The sequence below is a fragment of the Cervus canadensis genome, chromosome 9 (assembly GCF_019320065.1).
Source record: "Cervus canadensis isolate Bull #8, Minnesota chromosome 9, ASM1932006v1, whole genome shotgun sequence".
Lineage (NCBI taxonomy): Eukaryota > Metazoa > Chordata > Mammalia > Artiodactyla > Cervidae > Cervus > Cervus canadensis.
The window spans coordinates 69346774-69361127 of NC_057394.1; the positions used below are offsets into that span (position 1 = coordinate 69346774).

Consider the following 14354-nt stretch of genomic DNA (forward strand, 5'->3'; position numbering starts at 1 on the left):
CCCATTGGCCTTCCTGCCACCTGCAGTTTGGCTTGTCACTGTCACTCCGGTCACACTGCTGTCCCCGAGGTGGCCAGTGGCCTGCTGGTTACTGAATCCAGTGGACACGCTTTAAACTATGTCCTACTTAACCTCTCAGTAGCGTTTGACATTGTGGCCATTCCTTCCTGCTGTGACTGCCCTGTTTGGCTTCTGAAACACATTCCCTCTCGGTTTGAAGCCTCTGACTGCACTCTCTCCTGTCCTTTGGGGTTGTTCTGGGGGATTCTGCCGGGACCTCCTGGGCTCTCCCTGGTTGACCCTGGCCACTACTCCCAGTCACAGAACAAAAAGGCATAGTCATTGTGCTCAAATTCCTCTCTACCCAGTGAGTGAGACTGAAGCTAAACAGTGATTATAGTGCCTGATGGCTGAGTTGGGGGAGCCACACCACGCATGTCCACGAATATGGAGCGGGCACCTCGCTGGCACGGGAGTGAGAGTTGGTCAGGGAAGGTCTCCCCAGGGGAGATGTGGCTTGGACCTAAGAACTTAGGGGAGGAGTGAGTGTTGAGTTCATGAAAGAGAAGGAAGGAGAACAGTGCAGGCAGAGCAAACCGGCAGAGCCCGAGGCCTGGGGATCTGCAAAAGCCTGGTTCTCTTGGGAACGCCTACTAACTCTTTTGGCTGGGACACAGAGTATGGGTCGGTGGGGGAGGGAGCAGGGAGAAGGAAGCCAGAAAGGAAATGACAGTCAGTTCAGATCACTGAGAGGATTATCCTGACGTCAGGGAGAAGTGGTTTTAAGTGAAGAAGTTAACCTAGTTGGATTTTTTTTTTTGTATACTAATTTAAATAACATTATTCATAGCGTCCATAAAGTGAAACAACTCATGTGTTCATCAACTGATAAATGGAGAAACAGAACATAATATATCCATACAAGGGACTATTACTCAACAATACGAAGTATTTGTTGATATGTGCAATAAAATGAGTAAACCTTGAAAGTATTATGATAAGCCCAGAAGCTTCACCCCAAAGCAGTAGCTTCATTTTGCCTCTCCCCACTCCCCAGGCAAAGAAAACCGTTCATTTGTTTTTTGCCTACTCTGGAATTTTCATATAACCTGATTGGATGTTAAAAGATTGCTCTGGCTGTAGAGAGTGATATGATGGAAAAGCTGGTAGGAAACTGTCCTTCACAGTGAGGCCGCAGTGATGGGAGAGCAGGGAGTCGATGGACCCAGGGTAAAGTTTTAGGCAATTAGCTCAGCAGGCATGGTGATGGGCTGAAGAGTTCCCAGGCTTGGTTTCAGCTGAGGTGGCTTTCAGCCCAAACTTCTGACTCTTTAGTAGTTAGATGTTGCCCAGAGCACTGATCTGAGGGCTCCGAGTTCAGTATTGCTGCCTCCAGGTCAAAAAAGAGGCAAGCAGCTGCTTCTCATTGTGAGATGAGCCAGGGGGTGGCCCAAGGGTTTGTTTCATGTCTTCCAGGTTGACTTCCCTGGTGGCTCAGACGGTAAAAGTATCTGCCTACAATGCGGGAGACCTGGGTTCAATCCCTGGGTCCGGAAGATTCCCTGGAGAAGGAAATGGCAACCCACTTCAGTACTCTCGCCTGGAGTAATCCCATGGACGGAGGAGCCTGGTAGGCTACAGTCCATGGGGTCGCAAAGAGTCAGACAAAACTGAGCAACTTCACTTTCACTTTTCTTTTCTTTCTTCCAAGTTAGTTCCATGGGCTTCCCAGGTAGCACTAGTGATAAAGAACCTGCCTGCCAGTGCAAGAGACGTAAAAGATGTGGGCTGGATCCTTGGCTTAGGAAGATCCCCTGGAATAGGAAATGACAACCTGCTCCAGCATTCTTGCCTGAAGCATCTCATGGGCACAGGAGCCTCGAGGACTATAGTGGGGTCACAAAGAGTCGGACACAACTGAGAACCTTGATATTGTATCTTATCTTTCTGAAAGAGTGCAAAATATTCTCACAGGATTTCACCATGAAGTATCTTAGAGGGAGACAGGACACGGCCCAGGAAGGTCGTTATCTAACCCAAAGGCAAATAAATCTAGCAGGTCACATTTCTTATTGTTTACTCACTAAGTCGTGTCCGGCTCTTTTCAACCCACTGGACTGTAGCCTGCCAGGCTCCTCTGTCCATAGGATTTCCCAGGCGAAAATACTGGAAGCATTGCCATTTCCTTCTCCTTGGGATCTTCCCGACCCAGGGATCAAACCGATGTCTCCTGTTTTGGCAGTCAGGTTCTTTACCTCTGAGCTACCAGGGAAACCCAGATCACATATCTAACTTACTGTTATTCCTGGACAGTAGGACCTACCCACTCTCTATCTCCTGTCTGGCTACAGCACTGCTGATTCATTTATAGGTAGTACAAGGGTGTCTGAGAGATTCCACGATGATTCGAGCATTGTGAAGCTCTTCCTATGTAGTAAGTCCATCTGGGCCTTGGGAGGTCCCAAACTCAGCCAGACACAATTGTGGACAAAGGATCTAAGAATGGAGAATTAGCTTAATCACCTCATTCCCTTACCCCCCAAACAAAGACTTTAAGATGAGCCCAGATTCATTAAAGACTGATCTTGGGGATCTGATCAGTCCAGATTCAAACTCAGAAGCAGACAAGTCTTCAGTATGTGTACAGAGTCATAGCCATTCATCCATTACTCTCTGTTACAGTGCAGAAAGTCATAAAAAATGTGAGTTAGTGATGGAATCTGCCTAATAGCTGTACCCGAAGGCCAAAACATGGCATTTACTAACCCATGGGGATTTAAGAAACTGATTTTTATGTTCTTATGCTCCCTCTGCTGGTTTTATTTCTGGAGCTAAATGCCAACTATCGTAGTTATTTGATATTTCTGCAGAAATTAGAATATATTTCTACCAGGAAGTCATATACTGATTTGAACAAAGGGGGGAAAAAATCACGTTTTGACCATTGAAAATTAATAGTATCCATAAAATCTTTTTTTTTCTTCTAAGAAATTTTTTGGTTAGTATGAACATATTGGAAACAGAAGGGTTGAATGTGAACCTGCCAAAGTATACTACTTAATGGAAAATGAAATACAGACTTGTTCACTGACTGTTAGGAGAAGTCTTGAAAGTAATAGTTTAGCTAAACAAAAATAACTATAACAAGAGCAGGCAAAGTTCAGTGCAAACGTGCATGTTCATATCGTTAATTTGAAAGTTTCATTTTCATTTGCAATGGAGGCTTTCACACCCAGTAGACATGGATTTTCATCAAGAGTCAGTCAAGTCCCAGGATCTCCATGTGACAAGTGCTGCCACACGTTGGTGAATAATCTCAGCCTAGTGCTTGCTCTGTTCAACTCCTGCTAATGGAGTATGAGCATTAAACCAATAATTGGAAATATTATGTGTGTAGCAAATGTTCTGAAGCCCCAGTGCTGCACACAGGCTGCTTTGGGAGTGGATAACAAGAGAGTTTCTTCTCATCCAGAGAGTTAAAGGAAGCTTTCTAAGAAAGTGGTGTTTAAACAACAGTGCAGGGAGACTGAGAGCTCAGTTGGTAAAGAATCCTCCTGCAGTGCAGGAGACCCCGGCTCGATCCCTGGGTTGGGAAGATTCCCCTGGAGAAGGCAACGGCTACCCACTCCAGTATTCTGGCCTGGAGAATTCCATGGACTGTATAGTCCATGGGGTCACAAGAGTCGGACAAGACTGAGTGACTTTCACTTAACTAAGGAGACTGAGGAGTTACCTGGGTGGCGGGAACATTCTAGACCGTGGATGTATGAAGCCAGTTTGAAGCCCACAGTGGGTAAGTCTGAATGGAGCTCATTGGCCCCTGTGGAGAGCTGGACATGAGGGATACAGGCCAACCTTCCAGGCAATGTGAAGAACTTTAGACATCTTTCTCAGGCAATGGGAAAACAGCGGTGGAGCTGAGGCAGGGTGGTAACATGGTTTCCATGGTAACAGATCCTGTGGTAGCAGCAGGTGGGGGATTGAGTGGGGCCAAGAATGGATGAGAGGAGTGTTCAGAGGGAAGGCTACTGTTGGAGTGCGTGGAAAGGGGGACTCCTGTCTGGACTGGAAGGACAGCGTTGGGCGTGGAGTGAAGAGCACGCATTCGAGGTCTGTTTAGGAGAGAGGGGTCAACAGCGCTTGATGATTGATTGGGGGAGGAGTGGTCTCCATGTTTCTGTCTGAAACATTCGGGTGGACAGTGGTGCCATTTCCTGAAAACGGGAACTTTGGCGGTGACAGCAGGTTCAGGAGGGAATATCATGGTGCTTTAACCCGAACGTGACCGAGGGGCACGCTGAGGAGGCGGCAAGGGGTCAGCTGGCAGTCCCCTTGTGGATCTCAGGATGAGGTACAGCCCAGAGACAGAGCACATCTACCTTTCCAGAAACACCCACCACTTCAACCTGGACAGAAGAGCAGTAACCAAAGGGTCCCGTACTTTATTCAAGGACTCCCTTGGATGGCTCTCCTGTAGCCTCGTTTCACCCACGCATCCTCACTGAGCAGGTGTGATTGGGACTGTTCGTGGTGAGGTACCTGGTCACACTGGTAGACATGCACCCGGCACTTCCAGACCCTAACTTGTGACCGTCCACCTTGTCTTTAGCTTTTGAAAGATACGTTGTCAGCCTCCAAAAATTAGTTCCCCAAGCATTTGGTACCATGTACTTAATTTCTAAGTGTTTATACTCTGATCTGGTTCCACGGTTGGGAATCTCTTCTCACTAAATCAGAACAGTGAATAAAGTTTTATGTATAAAAGTGTTCATCTTAACAAAATTTATAATAGTGAAAAGTTGAAAAATCTAACAGTGAGTGAAATAAGGTACATACACATGCTGGAATATTATGCAGACTTATGGGAATGCCCTGGTAGTCCAGGGGCTAAGACTCTGAGCTCCCAATGCAGGGAACCTGGGTTCGATCCCTGGTCAGGGAACTAGATCTCACATGCCACAACTAAGACCTGGCATGGCCAAATAAATAAAAAGACGCTTGTTTCGCCATTAAAAAAAAATTCCATTTATGAGAGTATATACTAGTATAGACAAAACCTTGACTTTTAAGAGTGAATTCGTGTATGTTCAATTATCCATCAGTCACATTGTGGAGAGCCAAGGTGGGGAGAAGCATATAATGAAACACTGAGGGGAAACAGAAATCTGGAGTGAATCAAATGGAACAAATGATTTTTTTCAATTAAAATATCAGAAAAATATCAGAAACTCCAGAAACCCACAGCCACTGCAGCTCCAGGTCTCATTCTCCATTTGAGTTATGGGTCATGAAGGGCAAGGAGACTGGTCTGGGTGTGGATGGAGTGGGAGGTGTGCGTGTCTGCACTGCTGTGGAAGGTGGGCTCACTGAGGGTGGGTCACTGTCCCTGCCGCCAGAGGTGTCGGGTGGGAAGCCCTGCTGCTCAGCCGGAGGTCTGTCTGCCGAGAGAGGCAGCGGTCTCCTCAGAAGGAACCTCCCACCCCTGAGGCTTCTGTCCTGAGAGTTCATTGCTCTCATGTACTGTCCTCCCAGCCTCGTCTGCCATTCCGTTAATGGGCCAAGTGAGTAAACATTCGTTGACCCTGTGCGCTACACTTGGTCGCTCAGTTGTGCCCGACTCTTTGTGACCCTTTGGTCTGCAGCCTGCCAGGCTCCTCTGTCCATGGGATTTCCCAGGCAAGAATACAGGAGCGGATTGCCATTTCCTCCTCCAGGGGATCTTCCCAACCCTGGGATCAAACCCAGGTCTCCTCTGTCTCCTGAGTTGCAGGTGGATTCTTTAGCCACTGAGCCACGCGCTGTGCTCAAAGACAAAGATAAACGAAGTCTGCAGTGGGGATAGATTTGTAATCCAGCAAAGTTTGATCCAGTGGGTGATGACAGCAACAGAGCATGTGATGTGTCTCACTAGATAGGGGTGTCGAGGGGAAGGCTTCCTGCAGGAGAGGGCATCTGAGCTGCTCCTTGAAGAGGGTGGTAAAAAGTAGGAGGACCTCTTCACTCCAGGCAGAGGGAGTAACCGCATCTTGTGAGAGGATGGCTCCACCAAACACCCTGTATATGCATGTTTCATCCTCAGAACTAACATTGTACATTTATGCTGGTGTAGAGTCTCTTGGGCTTCACAGGTGGCTCAGACAGTAAAGAATCCGCCTGCAATGCAGGAAACCTGGGTTTGCTCCCTGGGTTGGGAAGATCCCCTGGAGGAAGGAATGGCAGCCCACTCCAGCATTCTTGCCTGGAGAATCCCATGGACAGAGGAGTCTGGAGGGCTCCATTCCAAGGAGTCGCAGAGTCGGACACGACTGAGTGACTCAGCACAGCACAGAGTCTCTTATTTGATTTAATTATGTCCGTGGAGCTTAACACAGTGCTTGCTTTATAGAAGATGCTCAGCACATGCCTGTTGAGCTGATCTGAAGTGAATGCTGTGATTTTTTGATACAACTTATAAGCCAGCCTCCAAAAGAGATCCCGTTATAAGGCTGTTTACATAGAGATGGGATGGGAGCACAGAGTGATTTTTATTTTATCTCCCCAGTTACATCCTGTTTCCTGTCTTGCAGTTTTTCCTTCCTTCTTTCCCACTCATGTTAAAGCCTGTGGTATAACACTGAGCCCTGGGTGGGTCTGATGAATATGCCGTAACTTGCTTTAACCTGGTTATCTGTTCTTTCTTCCTGCCTCCATTATCAAGAACTCCCCTCCCCCGCTCTAACTCCTTACAGCCTGATGTAATGTGGAAAAACTAGAGACTGATCTTATTTCTGAAATTTAGTTGATCTTGTGATGGCTGCTGAGATATCATGGGGACATGGTGATCCCCGCTGTGGGCTGACTCAGTGAAGGACACTGTCAGAGAGATGGCCCAGATGAGGTCTCCTGCACTGTCATCACAGCCCATGTTGGTTGAGTGTTTCCCGTGTCCGGGGTACTGTTTATTCTAGGTGCTTCTATATGTTTACTCGGCTTTCGCAGGAGCAGATGAGCGCACGTCCTTTTACTCCACCATCTTGAACCAATAACTCATTGAATCTTAACAAAAGTATTATCATCCCTCTTTTATGGATGAAGCTTCTCAGAGTATTAAAACAACGTCCCCAAGATGCTGTTATTTGAATCTAGAATCTGGTTCCAGAGCCTTGGCACTTCTGATACTGGAAATAAGCTTCAGTTTCTTCACCATCAACCATCCTTGTCCCACAGTCACCAGCAAAGAAGTCCCGAGGGCCTGCTTTTCATAGCGTGGTGCTGGTCAATGTTGGGGTGTACTGGTTAGGGGGAGCTAATGCTGCCTATCACTTGGCACATAGCCCTATTTAAATATTTCCACGTTTATTGGGACAGAGCACACACAGCCCGGCCAATGACGTCTTTAATTAAAGTTAAATAAGCCAGGTAGATTTCTTGCTTATGTGACAGTGCAGCTCAAGCATTCCCATTCTTTTCTATGTGGTGATTCAGGATCCCAAGCTCTTTACAGAATTTCTGTGTGCCCTGGGGTCTCGGAGTGCTCCGGGAGAAGTTTAAAGAGAAGGAGGAAAAGGGACATCTAAACTGCCCAGGCCCGGAATGGATGTGTATGACTTCCACGTACTCTCTGGGTTCCCTTGCTGAGAACTGGTCACTGGTCCCCTAGATGCAAGAGGGGCTGGTACCTGGGTCCCTGCAGGACCACAGATTTCCAGGGAAAGCTGTATATACAGAAGGGGGGATGTGGCTTTCAGCAGACTGTTAGCTGACTCTGCCATGGATATTTAACACAGTGAGTCACTTGAGTATATTTGTGTGGCAATAAATATCTTGCACCATGGAATCCACATCCTGAAGTATTACATTCTCAGATACTGAAGAAAGGTTAAAGAGGAGGGGTATATGGCATTTGATAATGGAGGGAGAAGGCGAGTTATGCAGGAGAAAATATTCAGCTTTCAAAGGCTTAAGTAAGCACAGCTGAGGAGTTCCAAATAACAAGATTTGTGGATAAAAAAAAAAAGATATCTTTTTCTTTTCTCACCCACGCTGTACGGCATGTGGGATCTTAGTTCCCCCGAGCAGGGATCAAACCTGTGCTCCCTGCAGTGGAAGCGCAGAGGCTTAACCACTGGACACCAGGGAAGTCCCGAAAAGAGACTTTTGTGTCTTCATTCATCTGCTCCTTCGTTCTTTCGACAGATTCCACCAGAACCTGCCTGCTGCTGGCTCTCTGCTTACTGTGGAGGTGGGGGGCGGGGGTAAGAGCCGGGAGGGAAGAGGTGGTGGGAGATGCAGAGGGTGGTCAGCACAGGCGTGTTGCTGAGAGTGGTGTGTGTTCTTACAGGGACAGGAATACGTACAAGCAGCATGTTGTGCAGGTACTGGAAGAAGCTATTAAGATAATCCAGATAGTGGGGTTTTTTTTTTCTTTCTTTCTTGAAAAAGTATCTCCTGAGACATTACATGAGAGAAACTTTCGTAAAAGCTTTTAGAGTGCAGTACTTCATTAGAACAGATTGATGATCTAAAGAAGAAAATGTCAGATTCCAATAAATAAGAAGCAGTTGTATGTTCTTTTGAGAATATAATGTTTTTCAATAAAAATGAGTAAAAATAATGAGTCTCATATTCTGATATTCATAAGGTTTGTGCTCATCTTATCCAGAAGAAGTTGCTGTTGTTCTTAGTACACAAGGAGCTTGATTTATGATGGGAACTGCCGGGGAAGAAGATCTGTCATAATATTTCATAGCCACACCCCTGGAGCGATGCTAACAGCCATCTGTGCTACACACGACGGTGTGCAGAGCAGCCCTGTGTGACTGGCCCAGTCACCCTCTGTACCCGTGTGCGGCAGATAGTGGTTAAGTGGGTATTAGCATCAATGTTAGTGGTGGTCATCGTGTTACCATCGTCCCCAGTTTACAGAGGAGATTGTCACTTGAAGATGTAAGTAATCTTCCCAGAACCTAGAAGTTTAAATTCCCCAGGAGAGAAAATACATTTTAAATTCTGTCAAGCAACATCTATATTCAAGAATTTTTAAACAAAAATATCATGGTAAGAAACTATATTCCAATAAAAATTAATTTAAAAAGGAAAAGAAAGCAATTATTGCACTTTTAAATTAAAGAATGAAAAATCTAATTGAATTTTTACAAACCCTATTTACTTCTCATCTCCTGTTGGCCGGGTGAGGGGTGGACAACAGCAGCTTGAAAAAATTTGGTTAATATTTCCAGACAGTGCAATATTTTCCAGGCTTAGAACCATGTCTTTTTTTTTTGAAGGTCAATTAATTGCCTTTTTCATTTCCCTTTAGTCTTTACAGTGTTTGATTTTATGGTATATTAAGTCTGGGGGGAAAGATGCGCAAAGCGTGGGACTTTTATTCTTGGGGCCAATTATTTTTTTTTTTCCTCCTTGGGGACTTAACTTGTTCTTTTCAACAAAAGTGCATTGTGTGCCAGGAGCTGCAGTAGATCTGAACTCCCTTGCTCTCACAACTTATTGATGAATAGCGTTGTCGCTTCGTGCCTAATGTCCAGCCCTGTCTGTTCTTAGGTGGGGTGACTGCTCTCTGTTGGGACCCTGTCCAGCGGGTGTTGTTCTCAGGGAGCTCCGATCACTCCGTCATCATGTGGGACATCGGTGGGAGAAAAGGAACAGCCATCGAGCTCCAAGGACACAAGTAAGGCTGCTGGTGCTTTTTTTTTTTACCTTATTTTATGCTTTTATTTTTGGCTGTGCTTCTCGGCTCGCAGGATCTTAGTTCCCCAACCAGGAATGGAACCTGCGCCCTCAGCAGTGAAAGCTCGTAGTCCTAACCACTGAACCACTGCCAGGGGATTCCCTGCTGGTGTTTTTACAAAGAACTCTGGGAGAAGACTCCGGGCTGAAAGCTGGAACAAAGGCATGCAGGCCAGTCTCCGTGCCCAGAGCTGAGCGTGGGAGTACCATGGCAGGGACGCAAATGGCCACTTTGATTTATATCTGTGCGGAAGTATGTTTATTTATTTATACCCTATTTTAGTTCACAGAGGATTTGAGAGTGCTTACAAAAAAGCCATAAAATAAAATAATGCCAGAGAAGAAGTAAAAGGTAAAAAGGAGAACCAAGGAGAAGACCATAAGAGTAAATGTTTGAGAGTAAGGGGGAAAAAAGAACTTCAAAATGCAAGCCACGAAGTCCTACAGAATTTCTGTAATTGAGTTCAAATGTGGCTGAAGATTACTGGCAGCTGAAGGAGAAAGGGAGCGATAATATCCTCACCTAGTACATTCTGTCCTTCCCCGGACAGTTACTGAGAACTTAATTCATATCAGACTGTTCTTCCTTACGGGGTGGATTTCAGGAGGCCAAGGGGAACGGCAGAGAAAAGCTTAGTGCTTTTCCTGGGAGCAGTTCTCACACTTTGCCTGCACAAGAAATCACCAAGGGAACTGCGAAGTAGATGCCTGGGCCCTGTCCTCTGTGATCCTCACTGGTCTGGAGCCAAGGGTGTCTGTGTTGTCACAAGCTTCCTGGGCAACTCTCCTGGGACCCTCAAACCTCACTGAGTCATCCTACCTGTGCCGCCCACAGTGCCTGGAGGCCGAGCCTGGTCCTGTGGCTGGAAAGAATCTTCTGTCTGCTTTAGAACTCTAAAGTTAATCTGAATTGTTTTTAACTTTTAAAGTTTCCAAACATATTAAAGATGACTCTAATATCAACTTCCCTGAACTGGCTGGTTTTAAGTGGCATTAGCTCTGCCTACAGATCTGTCTGGAAACACTAGTTTTAAAAACTTCTCCTGGGACTTCCCTGGAAGTCCAGTGGTTAAGGCTTTGCCTTCCAACACCAGGGCTACGGGTTCTGTCCTGGCTGAGGGGATGAGATACTACTTGCCTCATGGCCAAAAAGCCAAAGCATAAAAACAGAAGCAGTATTGTAACAAATTCAGTAAGGACTTTAAAAATGGTCCCCATCAAAAAAAAAAAAAAAACTCTTAAAAGCAAATGAACTTCTCCTAAGTAGTTAAATTTATGATTTGGAGTTATTAAGTATGAGCTAATTCAGTTTGGGGCTTTCCACGTCGTTCAGTGGTAAAGAATCCACCTGCCAGTGCCAGGAGCCGCAGGTTTGATCCCTGAGCGCAGAAGATCCCCTGGGGTAGGAATTGGCAACCCACTCCAGTATTCCTGCCTGGAGAATCCCATGGACCGAGGAGCCTGGCAGGCTACAGTCCATAGGATTGCAAAGAGCCAGACACAAATGAGCATACACACACACAATTCAATTTTAGAGGGCCTATGCACAGACCATTATTTTTTGTGTTAGAGTTCAGTTTTAGAGATATAGCTATTAAGCCCTTCTGTCCCACATGAGAGAACAGATCAGTTGTCTGGGGCTACCCCTGGCTTGTGGAGCCACTTGGACCTCAGTACCAGGTCATTAAAGGAATTGTTCCCTTCTGTTTCTCTCCATGACAAAGGGACGCATACAGAGGTCACATAGAAGGAATTGACGTCATCCATGTAAGTGAAGAAAAAGAAAAGTCAAATACAGCCCTCCCTCGCAATGGGTTCAGTCATGGTGGACTCTTTGAGACCCCACGGAAGAATACTGGAGTAGGTTGCCATTCCCTTCTCAAGGGCATCTTCCCCATCCAGGGATCGAACCCGAGTCTCCTGTGTCTCCTGCATTGTCAGGCGGGTCCTTTACCTCTGTGCCACCTGGGAAGCCTTGTTTCACAACACACGGTTATTATTTAATCTGCCAAGTAATTCCCACAATTTGGGCTCCTTCAGAGAAATAAAATACAGGCTTAGAATGAAGATCAGTAATACTTGTTGGACTCATCCAGATTAGCTCATAACTAGCTTTATTTTTACGCAATGGTTCACAAAGACTGCTGGAAGGGCAAGGGTCAGTTCTCACCACCAGCATCTCTGGGTGCGGCGTGTCCTCAGGCAAAACGTGCTGGAAACCTTCCAGCTGGGTAAGAAAGGAAAAGGCTATCAAGTGGAGATAGAGTCTCTCAGTCCCGGAAGAGTGAAATCTAAACGAATAGGTCTTCCAGTCTAAGACATACTGGCTTGGACTTTTAGAAAATAAAGCAGACTATCCTTGGAGTCCACCCTGATGTCCATCCTGGAGTCCACCCTCATAGGATATCACACCTTGGTGGGGCGGGCAGGCTGGTGAGATCCAGAGCTGCCAGGCAGAAGTGCCTTGGACAGGAATAGGAAGGCCTTGGCTTGGTGCTTATTTAATTTAAATTTAGTAATAAGGTAAAGTGTGTGAGGGGCTCCTTGTCACCAGTCACCTCAGAGGGGTTACCCTGTTGTCACCGAAGTAGGCGAGATGAGCTTCCTCAGTGTCACTGACTTCACTCTGTGAGAGCAGGTCTGACACTTGAGCCGGGCGGAGGGGAGCACCGGAACGACTGACAGGAGGGGGATGGGGTTCATAGAGAAGGTGCCGGAAAGAAGGGGCCAGGACGAGCGGCAGGAAGGATAAGGCCCACGTTCACAGCATCCATTCCTTTGCCCTGGAACTTGAACACTGGATTCATGTTCAGTGATTCTCATGTTTTAGTAGCACCTAATATTTATTTTGTCAAGGAGCTTTCAGAACACACAGACACCTCAGTTTAATCTTATAATAACCCTGTGAAAGAGGGAGGTCAGATACCATTTTTTTTTTTAATGAAAATACTAAGCTTTTGGGCTTCCCAGGTTGTGCTAGTGGTAAAGAACCCACGTACCAATGCAGGAGACATGAGACATAGATTTGATCCCTGGGTTGAGAAGATCCCCTGGAGGAAGGCATGGCAATACACTCCAGTATTCTTCCCTGGAGAATCCCATGGACAGAGGAGCCTGGCGGGTTACAGTTCATAGGGTCGCAAAGAGTTGGACATGACTGAAGCGACTTAGCACACACGCACGCATAGAACTTCCATCCTCAAAGACCCCAAAGCTGGTAGCTTAGGACTCCCAGATCAGTCCAGTGGAGGAAGCTTCTAGAACCTTCCTTGTAGTCTGTGCTAGGCCCTGGGGGAAAAAACATTGTGAACATTGAATAACATATGGTCCCCACCATGCCCCATGGTGTTTTCTGTCACCATTCTACTTCAGAAAGCAAAGACTTCCTGCTTAGGTCTGAGGCTGCCCCTTGCTCTCCTACAGTTCCTCATTTCCCTACCTTCCCTCAGGGTGACTGTTGGCCGCCCGAGTTCCAATTCGTGGACCAAATCCTTGAGTTCAGGCACCAGGGAGAGCAGACGGAACCTGAGGCCCCCCCGCCCCTTGTGGTGGGGAGACTCCCTTCCCCTCTTCTAGAAATGTCCAGCCGTGGTGTGGAGGGACAGCTCCCCGTGGCTTCCATCCCGGGTTCTGAGCTTTCACACCGTCCTTCCATGGGGAAGCATGACATTTATGTAGCCAGTTTGATTTGATGTGTTAAAAAATCCCATCAAAGCAGAGAGAGCTTTAGCACAAGTAAGTGATTGATGACAGTGAAGATGTCTCCAAGTCCAAGGGAAAAAAGCTAAGAAAGTATACTTCTCTAGCACAGTATTATCTGCATTTGAAGCATTTTGGTACTCGCACTTCCTGGAGCAAGTGAGACATGAATTATGTGCAAGCCCTGTGGAAGGAAGGCAGAGACAAGGTTTTCCACTTTCAGGGACATTTTTTTGAGAATCAGTTACCAGTTAGATGGATATGATCGAAGCATAAACCTGGACATTTATTGTCCCAGGCCCACTTTGTCAAATCTGATCAGGAGACTTGGACTTTTTATATTCTTCTATAGTATCTATCATTTCATAACCAGCTTTATGATCACATTTTTTCTTTCTAATAGTGTTTTCTTAGGTCTCTGAGACTTGCTAGCAATTTAATTTAGTGGTAACTTGATTTGAAGCACATGTAAGGAACTTGCCTGGCGGTTCAGTAATTAAGACTCCATGCTTCCAATGCAAGGGGCCTGGGTTCAGTCTGTGGTCGGGGAACTAAGATCCCACATGCTTTGAGGCCAAGAAATAAATTTAATAAAGTTCCTTCATAACAGTGAGCCAACACTGGGGGCTAGACCATGTGTTAAGCAGCTTTTAAAACATGTATATGTGTACTCAGTCGTGTCCGACTCTTTGTGACCCCATGGACTGTAGCCTGCTAGGCTCCTCTGTCCTTGGGATTCTCCAGGCAAGAATACTGGAGTGGGTTGCCATTTCCTTCTCCAGGGGATCTTCCCAACCCAGGGATTGAACCTGCGTCTCTTATGTCTCCTGCATTGGCAGGCGGGTTCTTTTACCAGCTGAGTCACCAGGGATAATAAAATAAAAATGAAGCAGAGGCAAAGGTCTGCGTGGTCCCTTGTGGTGGATTTC

The 14354-nt window shown here is 46.3% G+C and overlaps 1 protein-coding gene across 2 annotated transcripts in view; it reads left to right on the forward strand.

Moving 5' to 3' along the window:
• The window catches only part of WDFY2 (WD repeat and FYVE domain containing 2), a 180203-nt gene that overhangs the window by 140826 nt on the left and 25023 nt on the right, over positions 1 to 14354 (forward strand). For both annotated transcript variants that reach the window (XR_006271327.1, XM_043478343.1), the window contains exon 7: positions 9541 to 9667. Coding sequence is in view for 1 of the 2 variants with exons in the window: in XM_043478343.1 (XP_043334278.1) it covers positions 9541 to 9667 (127 nt within the window). In the remaining variant the exon portion in view is untranslated. The remainder of the gene's footprint in view (positions 1 to 9540; positions 9668 to 14354) is intronic.